This window comes from Amphiprion ocellaris, chromosome 14 (assembly GCF_022539595.1).
Source record: "Amphiprion ocellaris isolate individual 3 ecotype Okinawa chromosome 14, ASM2253959v1, whole genome shotgun sequence".
NCBI classification, from domain to species: Eukaryota; Metazoa; Chordata; class Actinopteri; family Pomacentridae; genus Amphiprion; species Amphiprion ocellaris.
In genome coordinates, this window is record NC_072779.1 from 1158356 (window position 1) to 1175313 (window position 16958).

Sequence of the window (16958 nt, forward strand, 5' to 3'; positions counted from 1 at the left end):
CTAAAATCCATCTGGAGACGTAACAACAGTCTGGCCGTCTTTGTGAACAAGCTCCAGTTTTTTGTATCAACAGTGAGATCTTTGAGCTTTTTCTCCAACATTTAACCACCATTTACAGAGAAATACCTTCAGAAGAAGCTGAGAGATTCCAGGCAGCTACAAGGCAGGTTGGTCCTTAAATAAATATCATGAGTCTTAAGTTTCTCCTGACTGGAAGAACTGCTCTCCTGCTCCTACTCTTACGTTGCTGGCGTTATAGATTTCTCTGCCTTCAGGTGGAATCAGCCGTTAATGAACAAAGCCTGAGAAAGTTCTCTGGCTGCTGTCAAAACCATTTTTGGAACGAGAGGAAAATCCGTGGCTGAGCAGAAACAGACACGTTGAGAAAACATCTGCGCTCTGACTATTGACAGAACAAATAAATTAGTGGTGGAATGAAGACAACATCTCAGCCTGATGACACAGAGAAGTGATCCCAGTCAGATGAGAGAGATTTACAGTCTACTAGTCGTTACTACCAGCTGGAACTTCATGACGTTTCATTGAAGAGTCCTCAGCAGATGCAGAAACACCAGCCACAGATCAGAAAAGACAGATGTACGTCTGTTGCAAACATTCCTCAGGGAGAATTCTTTTACTCAGCCTTTATGTTGGGACTTTAATTTAGATTTTTCTGCAGTTCAGCATTTTGGGAAATGCAGGTGAATGTGTGAGTGACATGAAATGTAAAAATGATGAGAGTTTATTAAGCAGACGTCAACATTAACAACAGCTCCTTTTAATTCTAGATCTGGTCAATAAGTGAATGATAGCAGCAGACTGAAGGTGACGTGTGTGGAGATGAGGACTTACAGCGAACTTCCAGGTACATGTGACGGTTGTCCTGACCGATGGAGTTGCTGGCGGTGCAGAGATACTGGCCGGCGTACGTGAACTGGACGTTCTTCAGGGTGAGGGAGGAAACCCGGGCATGACTGCGAACCACGACGTTTCTATCAAGGCTCTAAAAACAGAAGAGGAAGACGTTGTTCTCACCTGTAAAGCAGCTCGTTTTTAACTCTCAGTGACTCCTTCAGCTTATTAATGAGGTTTTTTTTATTTATAATTGCTGGTATAAACAGTGGAGAAAAGAGAGAGAAAGGAAAAGCCAGGAGGTTATGGGGTTAAATATGTAGTTTAACTGGATAAATTAATAGAAAATGAACTGGAGACTAAACTCATCAACTCACAAAGAAACTGTGACTCTATTGAAATGCAGAAACACCATAAAAACCACCAATGAGAGATGAGTTTTGAATAGTTTGGAAGCTGTTAGTGGATACAACTGGTGTTATTTTGCAGTTTTTCCTCCCATTGTGGACTGAGTTCTGCAGACATGACACCAGCCTTATCCTCTGAGTTGTGGACATCAGCGAGATTAAAGTTCGGGGTCGAGGTGAGTTCATGCGTGCATCAGTTTTTAAATCATAAAACACTTCCATGTCAGTCGTAAAATCCTACAAACACACAGGTCAAATCCAGCTCCCTGACCTTCATACATCCACACAGCGGACCAAACTGAGAAACTGTCCCTGGATGGACCTGGAAATCACTAAGTGGTCACTGAACTGCCTCCTAAACTGCTGGAACACGTCGATTGCTGGCCGGAGCCGTTTAGCAGTGTGGCTGCAGGTTTCCAGGCGGCCTAATTGCAGTTGGAACAGTGTAATTGCAGTTTGGAACAAATGGCTTGTTAAATCTCCCTTTTATTTCATTAGCAGATCACATTTATTCAACTACCTACTTAGCTGAAGCTGCTGTTTAGTTGATATGCTGAGGAGGTGTTGCTCGGAGCTCTGCACAGGTCGACATCCGACTTCACTCGCTGACCTCGCTAGCTGGTCTTTAAACCGAGGATTACAAACAAGCTGGATCTTTGCTGGTACCCAACACAAAGACGAGACCAAAGGACGGGGTGTTCTGGTCTCAGGGGCATTTATCTGACCAGTTTTACATGCAGCATTTAGCAAAACAAAGACTGAAAGGCATTTCTTGATATTTTCTACTACATTACTGTTAAAGTAGAGAGTTATAAAATGACTAATAAAGCATCAGACCTTATAAAAACGCTTTCTGTTAAAAACACATCTCCTGTTCCCTCTGGGCGACTCACAGTTCAGCCCAGCAGGGAGAATACAGACATCTTCCCTTCTAGCTGCTGATCTTCTGTTAATATTTGAGCCATTCGGGCTGCTGGGGTGTTTATGTTTTATTAATAATTGAATGATATTTGCTGTTTTAGCGTTACAGATTGTTCTTCTGTACGGAGCAGGGCTGATGCAGATGTGGCAGGAATATTTGTGCTGTTTACTGAGGATCTGAGGGAGTGTCCTGGAACACTTTGAAATGGCACCATTAATCTTGTCGTGCTGCAGAAACAGAAAGAGCTGTACGCTGCACACTGCCAGAATGGAAACAGGAAAAAAGGTTAATAGAGAATAATATTTTAATGATACAACAGAGGTGGAAGTGAACAGGCAGACCTTTACGCAGGATTTATTCATTAACTCCGATGAATCCATTTAATTACACAACTATGATTGTCATCAGATTAGTCGTCATGGTGACTCGTACAGCAGAAGGAATGGAATGAGTGTTTTAGTTTGGACTGCTCGTGTCGTCGCTGCTGCTCTGCTTTGCAGGGCAGGACTGACACCGTTACACAACCTGTCAATACATGTGTTCTGCTGTTATCCACTCTGTACTCAGTGTTCTACAGGAGAGAAACTGCCAGACATCATCTGCAGGCGGCGTCTGTCACAGATGAAGCACAAACACACTTCACTCTTTCTAAGCACCGCTTCTACGTTCTCACTAAATTCAGAGAAGCTCTTTTCAGCAACCAAGGTGTAAAAACCTTTCAGACTTTGGCTTTATGTGGCCAGTATTTATATCTCTACCACCTGAATGACAAGATGTCAACGCTGCATTAACCTCCTGAACCCTAAAACCCTCCAGCAGGTTTGACTGGCAAGGTGTCTTTAAAAAGAAAAAAAAAACAACTCCAAATTTGCACCATTTATAAGAGCCAGAAAATGTAAAACAAAGAATAGTCAGATTTCCAACAGCTAATCTGTGACGTCTGTCAGGAAACTTAACCAGAACTAAGTTTAAAGTTGTGAGATTTCATCAAAATCACTTTATTCTACATCTCAGTAAAAAAATAAATAAATAAAAATGCCAAAGATAAACTAGTAGCTTTAACCAGATAATATAAAAATGGTATAAATTCTGTACAACCAAGAAGCTGTGAGTGACTAAGCTGCAACCAACAGAAAGCAAATTAAATTCCATCCATCCATCCATTATCTATACACCACTTAATCCTCACTAGGGTCATGGGGGGGCTGGAGTCTATCCCAGCTGACTCAGGTGAAGGCAGGGGACACCCTAGACAGGTCACCAGTCTGTCACAGGGCTACATACAGAGACAAACAATCACTCTCACATTCACACCTACGGGCAATTTAGAATGATCAATTAACCTCAGCATATTTTTGGACTGTGGGAGGAAGCCGGAGTATCCGGAGAAAACCCACGCATGCACAGGGAGAACATGCAAACTCCATGCAGAAAGATCCTGGGAAAGCCGGGACGCGAACCAGGGATCTTCTCGCTGCAAGGCGAAAGTGCTAACCACTACACCACTGTGCAGCCCTCTGCAAATTAAATTATATGTAGTAAATTATCTATAATATGTGGAGTCACCATGTGTTTCCAGCACTGCTAATGTCTGCAGGCACACTGAAGAATGTTGTGCATGTTGACTGTTTATTTTTAATTTTTGTCAAATGTAATTAAAGAAAATTAAGGTTTTTTTTGGGTTTTTTGCACTGATTTATGGCATTATAACTTTGTTATGCTGCACAAAAGACAATTTTGAGTTCATACTACTTCTAGCTACGGTTCTGTAGCTTCCATAGAAGTGCAGGAATTTTATAAAGCAGAGAAAATTGAGCCAACAGTGGGCAAAAATGTAAAAAAACAAACAAAAAAAAAAGGGCAATGTAAAAATGCCTAAAATTTGTGAAGGGTTCAGGAGTAATTGACACATGAAACACAAAACCGTGACTCGATTAAAAAAACAGAACAAACAATCCAACAAAAACAGTTTATGTCGGTGTCCTAAAGGTGAAAATGCTGAAAAATTTACGGAAATGTTGCAAAAATCTAATTGAATGTAAAAAATAAAAGCCAGGTAATCAGGAATAAAGCATATTTACGCAAACACCACAGTAGCACCATTATTTTTAGAAGGATTTTTAGACTGAGAAACACAGAGCGCTACTGTTGAGATTCCCAATTTGAGCCAACAAAGTCCTAGAACAACCAGAACATCCAGAACACTCCTTATGATGAACGCTCTCCCAGTCTGGGATCCGGTTCCTTGAGCAGAATGCTGCACATGAATCCATGGATTTCAGAGAAGACCTGAAGCCTGAACCGACCTCCTCCAGAAACTAAACAGTCACGACTATGGGAGCGGTCCTCCTCTACTGGTCAAGTCAAGAATGTTGGGGGTTAAGACCGAGTATGAATCTACAAGACAATGTCCTCCATTTGACCCGTTTAGCATTTCATCCTCTGTCTCTGTCTCCCTCCTCATTTCCTGTTACCTCCCAACTTTTTTAATAAATCCATGACATACCAAAGAAACAAACAAACGCTTCTTAAAAAACTCCTTATCAGGAAGTAGTCATTCTCAAACTCCTCAAAGCGTTGGGGAAATTCCAGTTAACAGCATAAGTTGCACTAAAGTTCATAAAGATGGCATAGAAACAGGGAAACATTTGATTTATCTTTAATTGCTCTCATTCAATAGAGTTTAAGTTGCAGAAAAAAGAAACATGCCTTCCTTCCATTTTCCACTCCTAGCAGTAACATTCAGAGTCGTAATAAATCTCCTAATGTTCAGTAAATGCAAATACAGAGTAAATACACTCCTGTGGTTCGACCTTTCCTGAATTTATGAGTTGACAAGGAGTACCTGAAAAGCTCCATTCAGCAGGAAGGCTGTTCTAACTGCTTTAAGTGGTGAAGTAAACTACTCAGTGAAATGAAGACAGGGTGGAAAGACGTCGCAGTTGTATTTCACACATTATCACCTTTCATACTACATTTTAGAATCATGGCTGATCATATTATACCTGCTTGTTAGGGCTTTTGACTCATACTTCAGTCAGTGACAAATGCAAACAAGGTGAAAACTTTTATCAATGATTTGTTTGGTCAGTTCTGTGTTATTAGAAATACACTTGTAAATAACTCCCATACCTTTAAATTTTCTGTGTTGGAATTATTGAAATACACACGTCTTTGTCACAAAAATTCCATCACACATTTAGGTTCTTCCATAGATCTTCTGGAAATATGACACAATCTGCTGGGTCAAAAATATAAAGACTGAAATGCCAATATTTGGTTGAACTTCCTGTTGCTAGGATCTAGGATCTTTTGGTAGCCGTCTACACACTTCTGGTTTTATCTTTGACTCTCCACTGGACAGAATTGGTTCAGTTAAACTAAATTTTTTGCCTTTCTGACATAGATTTGTTTCTCCAACACAGCCTCAAGGTTCTTGATAAGTTTTAAGTCAGGATTTTGGGAAGACCAACCTAAAACCTGAATTCTCGTCATTTCTTTACCACTTTGATGAGTCCTTGGGGTCCTAGTCTTGTTGGAACACCCATCCCAGATCTTCAGGCTGATGATTTCAGGGTTTCCTGAAGAATGGGGATGTAATCCTTCTTCTTCATGATTCCATTTACTTTGTTTAAAGCACCAGTTCCACTTTTTACTGAAACAGCACCAGAGCATAATACTGCCACCACCATGCTTGACTATAGGTTTGGTGTTACTGCTTCTCTTCTCTGTGCCGAATAGCATGATTTTTGCTCATCTAGCCTCGGAATTTTCCTCCAGAAGTCCTCTACTTTGTCCATGTGCTCAGCAGCAAACTTCTTAAGTTGCAGCTTCTGGAGGAAGAACTTCCTTCTTGCCCCTCAGCTCATGGTGATGTTGAACATGCTTGACCGTGGACAGTGACAGCCGTGTTCCAGCAGCTCTGACAGATCTGATCTCTTCAGACTTACACGCTGTAGCGTTTGTGGCTGAGTCTAAAGAGTGTTTTAAATGGGCTTTATTTAAATTGGAGTCAACAGCTGTGGTCAATCGTAGTCACCCATGAGAAGCTAAGAGGTCACTAAGAAAATCTGATTAACACAACTGTCTACATCATCGTAACTCAAGCTGTTGTACGTATATTTTTGACCCCGCAGATTACATCATGTTTCAAGAAGACCTTTAATAAATCTCTGAAAGAACCAAAGTGCAGGACTGTTGTTCTGGAACAAAGACGTGTTTCAATGATTGTAGGAGTCACTGTAAACTCTAGTCTGCTACGATATCCACCATCTTTCCAAGTGTCTGTGAAGTTTTGTTCACAGCTGTACATTCATCTGCTGCTATTTTACTGACGTGAGCTGCCTCAAAATATAGAAAATGGTGAAATTTTTATCTGTATGACAGAAGAACAGATTTATGTTTAGATACACAAAATATGAAGACAGGTCATCTGATCATGAGCCAAGTTAGTTTTGTGGTGTTCCTGTCTTCTAGTTCTTTTTAATTTCCACAGCCAGACAGAAGCCGGTGTATCTGCTTAAAGCCACTGCTTCTCTCACTCTAACGCCTCTCACACTGCAGAGACGAGCTGTCTGGGAGAACTCAGCAAGGCAAACAGAAAGGGAGCAACAAACAGGATGTGCACTACAAACACTCTTATCTCTGAGCAACCATCTACAGCAGAAAGGAAAACAGTGGCTAGTTACCTACAGAAGCAAGGAATCTACTGGGAAAACAGCATCACATAACAAAGAAGCCACCAACAAGCCATATCTGGGAGAAGAAAAAACATTTCTGCATAAATCTCCGTCAAGTACTACACACAGAAATTAAAAATAAAATAAAAAATGTGCCTCAGCAACAAAATAAAAGCATCACACATTAACCCTCAAAACACCAAAATCCACCAGCAGCAATGAAAGGCAAATTATATTTTTAAAAAAATGCAAAACTTACAATATTTATTATAATCAGAAACTGTAAAAACAGAATGAATTGTTGGATTTTCAACACTCTGAATTAATCGTGTGTGACATGAAGTTTTGTTGAAATAAATAAACCAAACCTAAGCTTCCAATCCTGATATTTCATGTCTCATTTTAATATTTTCCAAAGTGTAAACTGCTTGCTTTCATAAGAATCTGTAAAAAAAAACTAAAACTTCTGTGCTTCTCAATGCAGCTAAGCCATTAGAGATTTAACTGTGGGTGAAAAAATCAGGACTCTTCCAGCTGAACTGCAGGCTGTGTCGACACAGAGTAGAGACGAGACAATTATTAAAACTAATTAAAAATCTAAGCAGTGAAATATCTACATTATACAGATTCTTCTTTTTCTCCAATACTGGGAACAGATGTGGACAACTGGAAGAAGATGTACATGAAAACAAAATCACATTTCATTTCTAATAGTTTTATGATTTATGGTGATATAATTGTCTCATACGGCACTAAATCCATTTTAGGAGTTCTCTCTACTTTTAGCTATGGTTGGGCTGTTTCCTTCAGATCCAGGACTTTATATTACACTGAAAAATGAGTCCACAGCGAAGAAAAAAAGAAGATAAACGATAAAAACAAGACACAAATCCAAAAAGAGACACAAAACGACAAAAACAAGACACAAAAAACAAAAATGAGACACAAAACAACAAAAATGAGACACAAAACAACAAAAACAATACAGAAAATGACAAAAATGAGACACAAAACAACAAAAACAATACAGAAAATGACAAAAATGACATAAAACAACAAAAATGACACACAAAACAACAAAAACAGGACATAAAAAGACAAAATAAGACAGAAAAAAACAAAAACGAGACACAAAAGACAAAAATGAGAAACAAAACGCCAAAAACGAGACACAAAACGACTAAAACAAGACAGAAAACGACAAAAACGACACACAAAACAAAAAAAATGAGACACCAAAGACAAAAATGAGACACACAACAAAAATGAGACAGAAAAGACAAAAACGAGACAGAAAACAACAAAAAAGAGACACAAAACAAGAAAAACAAGACATAAAACAACAAAAATGAGACACAAAAGACAAAAACAAGACAGAAAACAACAAAAATGAGACAGAAAATGACAAGAATAAGACATAAAATAACAAAATCAAGACACAAAACGACAAAAATGAGAAACAAAACAAAATCAAGACACAAAACGACAAAAATGATACACAAAAGATAAAAACAAGACAGAAAACAACAAAAATGAGACACAAAATGACAAAAACAATACACAAAAGACAAAAACATGAGATAAAACGACAATAATGAGAGCAGAAAAATCTTCAGAGACAAGCTGGGATTTGGAGGGTTAATGCATATGCAGCTGCAGATCCATAAATCACACAATCTGAAATCCAGTTAAGTGCTGGACGAGGTGACGGGATAATGGTCCCATGCTGGGCTCACACCATATTAAACAGACTTCTATGATGTGATAATTGAAAAAAAAAAAAAAAAAAAAAAAAACTCACACAATTATGAAGCAGTAATTTAAAGCCCTGCATTATATCATTAGCTGGAGGAATAATTAAAACCAGTCAGACACAAATTGTACATTTTCAGAAGAACAAACTTGTCAGGAGTCTGGATCTGTGAACGATTCTGAGTTTCCTGTCGTGTTTCTGTGACGACGATGAGTGGAATTAGCTCATGAGATTGAGTCAGGTGTATCTGTAGGTAGTAGTTGTTGTTTTGCAGAGGGCCAAGAGTTTCATGTTTCTTTCCAACCAAACACAACAACAGGGACCTCAAGTGTTTCCTTTTATCTATATTTAATTAACTACAAGTGTTTTCTTTTTGCTATATTGAATTAAACACGCTGTCATCTTTCCTAATGGCATGCTTTAATCTGATTCTTAAAAGGTACCAATGTTCAGAGAGATGCTACTAAATCCGACCCCCTGTGTTGTCACCAGTAGAGGAGTTACATTCAGGAGCGAGGAATCCGTTAAAACCTGGAGAAATGAAGCCAGACTGTTCTGAGCTCCGTAGCGGTGGGAGAACATGGATGAGCTGACCCGGTGAGAAAACTGCAGAAATGAGGCCCCTGGTGACGGAATAAGTCAGCTGCTGTCATGTGTGGTTGCAGCCTAAACATGGCGGCCCCGGGCCCCTGATAGGAGGCTGCAGTGTTTAAAAGCCCTCTGTTAAGATTTAGTTGAGCTCGGTGAGTTAGAGCCACGGCTTCAGCAGAGCAGACGGTGTTTTCTAACACAACACTGTAAAAACTCTAAATCCTACCAAGTCTATTTGTCTTATTTTTAGCCAAAATGTCTCATCCCACTGGATTTAAGATAAATTCACTTAACAAGAGACATTTCAGCAGATGGAGGGACTTGTTTTAAGACAATGCATCTTAAATATCTTGTTAAGTCAAATAATCTGGAAATTATCTCATTTTGAGTTGAATTTTACAAGAAAACTCTAAATAGCTTTAACCCTCGTGTCGTCCTGCGGGTCAAAATTGACCCATTTTAAAGTTTGAAAATGTGGGAAAAAAAAATATCTTCACAGTGAAACTTCTGATGTCCACATTTTCAACATCTTTGGGAAATCTTTGAACATTTTTTGATGGAAAAAAAGAAATGTTAAAAATGTTTCTTAAGAACATTCACAAAAAAATGAACCAAAATCCAGCAAATTTCACTGGATTTTGGTTCATTTTTGCGAATGTTCTTAAAGAAAATATTAGAAGTTTTACTGATATATATGGAATCACTTTAGATATTTTTAGGATTTTTTGAAGATTTTTACTCATTTTTTGAAAATATATACAAGAATTTTCTTGCCATATTTGGGGGATTTTTTTTTTTTAAATAAAACTTTTAAGGGAAACTTTTAAGGAGTTATTGGAATTTTCTTCCTGAAGGTTTTGCAAATTTTCAGAAATTTGGGGAATTTTTTTGCTGAATTTCTGGATTTTTTACAGACAAGGAAACAATAATTTTTGGTGCCTGTAAATGAAGACAACAGGAGGGTTAATACATCTCACATTAGGAGGTTACATGAAAGCAAAAATCTATTTTTGAGTGAAAAACTGCTATTTTTTTAGCATGTCTGGCTTATTTTAAAGCACCTAAGCTTGACAATCCTGGTAAAATAGAGCTTAAAATAAGTTTTCTCAGCTAATTTTAAGATCTCAATATTCTAAATATCATATCTTATTTCTAGAAATCTTACCAAGCCATTTTTCACTTGTTCTATTGGCAGATTTTGTCACTTATTTCAAGGTAAAGTTCCTTGAAATAATTTTTTTCTTGTTTTGAGAGGGGCATTTTTTTCCAGTGAATGCAGGAATCAGGAAAAGTCCGTGAACTAACCAGACTGCGCAGCAGGAACTAACAGCACGGCCAAAATAGAACAACAAAAATAGAAGTGCTTGGTCAAACTCTGAGACTCTGAGACCGTCTCTGAGCCTCACACTGAAATTTTTGCTGACAAAAACAAACAGGGACGAGTAAATAGAGCAAGTCTAAATGTTTGCTGGAGCTAAATGGGCTAAATGAAGTGGATTACGTGGCTAATGGTCGACGTGCTTAGTGCTTATTAGACATGAGCTAAATGACAACACTTATACATATATATATATATATATATATATATATATATATATATATATATATATATATATATATATATATATATATATATATATATATATATATATATATATATATATATAAAAGAGGGTAAAAAGGGTGTTTCTACGGTGTCAGTCTGAGCTATTCCAGCTAGAGTCAGGCTACTGTGTTTAGTAGATATACCTCGTATTTGTCTGGTCGCGTCCATGAAGCCTAGAGAAGGAAGCAAAGACAAAGAGCCACACAGAGCAGCAAAGTAAGCTTCAGGAAATCATCCACAGAGAATGAGCGCACACTGGATTCACCTGCAATCATTTCATGTTGGACAGACGACAGAGATTTTTAACATTTCAGACCACATGAACACATATTCACTGAATTCTTCCAGGAAATATTAATCCTTGTGTCGTCCTGTGGGTCAAAATTGACCCGTTTTAAAGTTTGAAAATGTAGAAAAAAACATATTTTCACAGTGAAACTTCCACATTTTCAACATTTTTTGGGAAATCTTTGAACATTTTTTGGTGGAAAGAAAGAAATGTTAAAAAAAATGTTTCTTTAAGAACATTCACAAAAAAATCAACCAAAATCCAGCGAATTTTGCTGGATTTTTTTTCAGACAAGGAAAGAATATTTTTTGGTGCCCATAAATGAGGACAGCAGGAGGGTTAAAGTGCATTTTGTTTCTTGGTGGAAACATATTTATGATGTCATGTTCAACTGAAGTTTCAAGGCTGCTTACTAATTCACATTTCCTAATAAATAAATAGAAATCTACATCAACGCTATTCAGGACTAAAAAATAAAGAATTTAAACATGTATGAAAACTGTCCTCATGATCAATTAGACTCTAATTTTCTTTCAGACTGGATGTTTCATATTGGAAGCTGCTTTTATTATAGTTCTGACTAATTGTTCACCATCAGTAGGTGAAGTGAAAAGCTCTGTTATGGTGAAGTCAACATTTTTGACTTCAACACTTCAACTGCAAATCAGGGCAGAAACAGAAGTGGTCAAAGTGCCAAAGCGGAGCATATTTTCCTGCAGCAGCGTGAGGCCTCCTCAGCTGGTTATTAATTAATGCACTGTAATAAGAGAGAATTTGTTGGCACACGGAGGAAAACAAGGCACTGAAACTAATTATAAGTGAACCACCGCTGGCACCGAGTGACGCCGTTTTCCTAATCAGCACCTTTTCTCATCGTGGCGTTCTGTGTTCTGATTAACCGCTTCGTTTCTGTGCAGAACTCCGGCTTCCACCGCTGATAACTGCCATATACAAGTTCAATCTGAAGAAACGTGCAAAGAAACTCTGGAATCCATGAATAGGAAACAGCACAATGAAGATAGTGATTGAAAAGAGGTCGAAGCTGCCGGTGAAATGACTGTTCTGTCATCGAACATCGTTCTGAACGTGTCTGTGCTCATGTCGTCTGCCTGGTACCATGTAGGACAAGAACAGGGGTGTCCAACATGAGGCCCACGGGCCAAAAGCGGTCCTCCAGAGGGTCCAATCTGGCCCTCAAAGTGTAAAAATTCCAGAGAAGACATTAACTGCAGATTGTAAATTAGTAAAACTATAAATTTAAAATAATTTCTAGACCATGACAAGTTGATGTGATCATAAAGTAAAATACTAGATTGATCATTGTTCTTTTGTCGTTTTGTGTCTCATTTTTGTCGTTTTGAGTCTCATTTTTGTCGTTTTGTGTCTCATTTTTGTCGTTTTGAGTCTCATTTTTGTCGTTTTGGGTCTCGTTTTTGTCATTTTGTGTCTCCTTTTTGTCATTTTGTGTCCCGATTTTGTCATTTTGTGTCTCATTTTGTCGTTCTGAGTCTCATTTTTGTCGTTTTGTGCCTCATTTTTGTGGACTTGTGTCTCATTTTTACAATATTTTGTTTTGTTTTTGTTATTTTTTGGCTTTTTTAAAGTAAAATACTACATCATTCAGTTCCAGGTGACTAAATGTTGTGTTCCTTTGTAGACACTATGATGTGGAAGTTGTAATGTGGAAATGATAAAGTGAGGCTGAATGTTAATGAAATTAAATTTATTTCCTTAACAAATTACAATTTGTTCATAATGTTTTGTAAAAAGATAATTCCTTAAATGTGAATATTTTGAGAAAATGTTTCTTTTTGCACTAAAACAAAGGAAAAATGTGGAGTTGTGGTTATTTATAGGTTATCATGCTGTGGTTTTACTGGTCCGGTCCACTGGAGATCAAACTGGGCTGAATGTGGAACCTGGACTAAGATGAGTTTGACTTGAACTAGAACGTGAACGGAGGACGGAGCGTGGCAAACAGGAAACCAGTGATGAATGGAAATTAGTGACAGCTATTACAAAATGATCAGCGGGGTTTTTCCTGAGTCCAAATTGATCTGACAGTGATAGATAGGAAAGGGAGGGAAGATGACAGGCTGTGAATGGGAAGACATTTGGTGACGACTGTGAATGGCGACAGGCGAGTCGTGTCTAGCAGGTGGAAGATAAGATTCAGAAACTCCCAGTACAGCCTCAATGCTTCCACTGATTGGCAGTGATAAATGGCACCGCTAATAGGGAAAACTGGGGATGTTTCAGCTCAAATATATGAATTCTTTGGTGGAGGATGAAGGTTCAGCTGCACTGGATGGACAAACATCAGTCAAGACGATTTGATGATGTTAGTATTTAGAAAACCTTTCATTAAGTTTAACCCTCTGAATCCCCAAATCCACCAGCAGGATTGAACGGCATTTTATGTTTTAAATAAAATCACCAAAATTGCATAATTTATCACAGTCAGAAACTGTAAAAACAGAAACAATCATCAGATTTTCATCTTTCTGGTGGTTACTGTAACAATCATGTGCAACCTCCAGTTTAATCATGAAAATTAACCAAATCTAAGCAAAACATCATGATATTTATGTGTGCCAAACTTTACCTGTGTGTTAACCAGATTCTGTAAAAAAATAAAAATTCTGCACTCCCTGGTGCAACCATAAAATCATGAATGACTCAGCTGTGATCAACAACCAGGTGACAAAAATTCAACAAAAAATCAGCCGGAAGGAGAGAAGTGTTGACCAAATAAAACTGTAAACAGTAAAATAACTAGAATTTGGAGAGTCACCTTTTACTGGAATTGGAATCAACTGTGGGCACTTGATTTGATGTCAACGTTTTTCAAGTTTTGGAAAGTAAATAATCAAATAAATTCTTCTTTTTTTCTGTTTTTAAATGATTTCTGGTCTTAGAACTTTGGTATACTACTACCATTTCTTGCCTTGTTTCTGCTGTTTCCATCTGATCGCAGCACAAAATGCCAAGAAACTATTTGGGATTCAGAGGGTTAAAAAAATCAGTTTAAACACTCTTCCACAAGAACAATCTGCATTTTCAAAGCCTGATAAATAATATTCTTCCAGGCTCATTGTGTAAAAACTAGAAGCTCCAGGACTGTAGTTGGCTTTGAGTCGTGCTGCAGCTGTAAATACCAGCTTCACTTTCAGTCCCAACTAACGCTCTGTTACTCCTGTCGGCTATTTCAGGATTTAAAACACTGTTGGTTGCCGTCTCTTGGGATTTGTTGCCAATTAGAACACTAAGAACCGGCCTTATCTATGACTGAAAATTTATATTTTAATAATTCCCACACAAAAATGCTGCAGAACGTCGATGTCTTTTCAGTTTGATGTTTTATGTCAAGAATCAATGGCTCATTTCACAGTGATGTATTTGATGTGAAAAAAGCTTCTCATGGCCGTTTTAAGACATAATTCATCACACTGCAGCAGCTGACGAAGCATGGGAGGTAAAATAGGCCACACCAGCCCAAATATTCTGCAGTTTCATGTCCTTTGGGACAGAACGGGACAGGTGCCTTCGTGCTCGTACTGAGTGTCTCCAGGAATAGTTTAGCTGCTGCTACATGCCGGCATCATTTCAATGTCTCCACAACAACTGTGTTTTAAATGCAGGATAACAACCTGGGGCCATACACTGTTTTTATATGACAGAAAGTGATGTGAAAATATGCAGCAGAGTTCAAGAATAAAATATTCTATAGGGTTGCGATTATTATTCAGCTATTTTTTTAAGGTGAAATCTGTTTTTTTTCAGCCCTGTAGCAAATATTTTTAGTCCGACCTGCCTCTGACCCAGCCGTTCTAAACCTCTGATGGAAGAGAAATAACAGTAGTTCACTTTTTTGCTACTAGAAGCAGGATGGACGTGCATTATTGTTTTTTCAGTGTCTAATGCAAGCTAAAGTGCAAACCAACATAGGAGCTGCTCTTCCTGAATCCACAAACCTGCTGGAGGCAGCAAGGTAATTATCTTAATACTGTTTACTGCCTTCACAGCAGAAAATTACCCCTCTAAAGTGACTAATCTGTCTGCTGCTCACATGATGCATGTTGTCAGAACAGACCGTTGAGATGGATTTTTCTAAATTATACCATTTTAATGAGCTGATCAGAGCATAACAACAGACTCGGAATGCGATTCTCTCGCCAGACTGGCGACTGCCACGACGCTTTGACCACTGGAATGGAGGAAATGCACAGAAACGTGATTCACACGTCTTCAGAAGCCTTTTACCATGTTCTATAGGCAGAGCTTTAATCCACTGTTATCTCCAGTCCTCCTGAAGGACATGAAGAGAAGAAAAAACCACGATACACACCGAAGCATGACAACGATACAGAACCCTTATGTGGCTTCTTTACTCATATCATAGAAAATAAAAAGTGCCCATTCATTTCCAAGTGGATTATCACAGCGGTTTGCCAGAGAGGCATAACGGAGCTCCACAACATCTGATTCACAGCAATAATTAGGCTAATGTCACTGAAATCGTTCCTCAGCTCTTTCCTTGTTGATTCTCTTTGAATTTCTAATGAGCACTTCTCAAAGTCATTTTAGCAAAAATACCCCCTTTAAATGTAAATTATTATCAGGGAGTGAAGTAGCATGTCAGATATACTGTTAGCAACACTGGGGAGCATCAGACCCATGGAACTGCCTGGAAATTGGTTTTATAGCAAACTGCACACTCTGGCCCTCCAGCATTCACAGTGGAAACATTCAAAACCATTAAAACAATTCCAGCACTATTGGAGAAGACTGTCAAAAGTTACAGACAGACTGCAGAATCCAAACTTTACTGGACAATAAGCAAATTCAGGTGATAATAAAGGATTCAGTAAAAGAACTTCTGACTGTATGGAGCACTGGAAGGATTGGAAATTAATGATCTGAGATGGAAACTGATGGAATTAAAGTGAACTAAAGTCATTTCAAGACTGAATGAGAGGTGAAAGTCAGTGAACCAACATGTCCAAGAGTGTGTTAGCTTTATGATGAATGGGAGTTATGGCTTGTTTTTTTCTGAAATCAATGAGTATTGAGCAGAGATTTGTTCAATAACAGCAATTCCACATAAATATAAATGGTTCACAGCAACTATATTGGTGAAGATAATCACAGATACATAGAACACATTATTTGACAACTTCTGCTGGTTTTATTCAAGCTTTCGACCAACTAAAGCCGACTGGAAAATCAAAAATATGAAAGATTTTATTCATATTTTTTCTTTAAACTAGATATAGTTGAAAGTGACTGACTTTTTAGCATTTTGCAGCTAAAATAGTGCAGATATTTAACATGAAAAACTTGAGAGATATTGAATGGAATTCAATGAAACACCAAACTCCAATACTGCAGGTTGGCCTGACCTTTCTATCTATAATGTCTCTATTCTCTAAGGTGCTGCTGGAATGGAAGGACTTCAGATCTCCAGATTGGAATTCAATATTAGCCAAGGTTCCAGAGAGAGTCTTTATGTTAGAATTCCTTTCAGATAAGCTTTAAAAACAATGTGTACCTGCTCTCCTTCAGTGAAGACTCTGTTTCCAAAACTCCAGGAGATGGCAGGTGTGGGGTCACCGGAGGCCTCGCAGGTCAGGGTGACTTGTTCGTCAAACTCTGAGGCGCTTTGGTTAATCAAGAAGGTAATCTTGGGTTGCACTGGAAGATGACAGAAAACAGCTTTCAGGACTCTGATCAGGATTACTGCAGACATTTTCAGCCCAAAGGTTTGCTTTGTTGCTGCTGGTATCTGATGGTGATGTTTCCCCTCTAAGCTGCATCATTGTCATTCTGGATGCTTTGATTTTTCTGAGCTGAAACAAG

At 38.2% G+C, this 16958-nt stretch overlaps 1 protein-coding gene across 13 annotated transcripts in view; it reads right to left on the reverse strand.

Moving 5' to 3' along the window:
* The window catches only part of LOC111585516 (neural cell adhesion molecule 1-like), a 288784-nt gene that overhangs the window by 61940 nt on the left and 209886 nt on the right, over nucleotides 1-16958 (reverse strand). For 9 of the 13 annotated variants that reach the window (XM_055017435.1, XM_055017430.1, XM_055017428.1 and 6 more), the window contains exons 8-10: nucleotides 16651-16793; nucleotides 10954-10983; nucleotides 853-1003 (exon numbers count right to left, since the gene is read on the reverse strand). In XM_055017435.1, coding sequence (XP_054873410.1) covers nucleotides 853-1003; nucleotides 10954-10983; nucleotides 16651-16793 — 324 coding nt within the window. The remainder of the gene's footprint in view (nucleotides 1-852; nucleotides 1004-10953; nucleotides 10984-16650; nucleotides 16794-16958) is intronic. The other 4 variants (XM_055017429.1, XM_055017434.1, XM_055017437.1 and 1 more) reach the window with 1 other exon arrangement.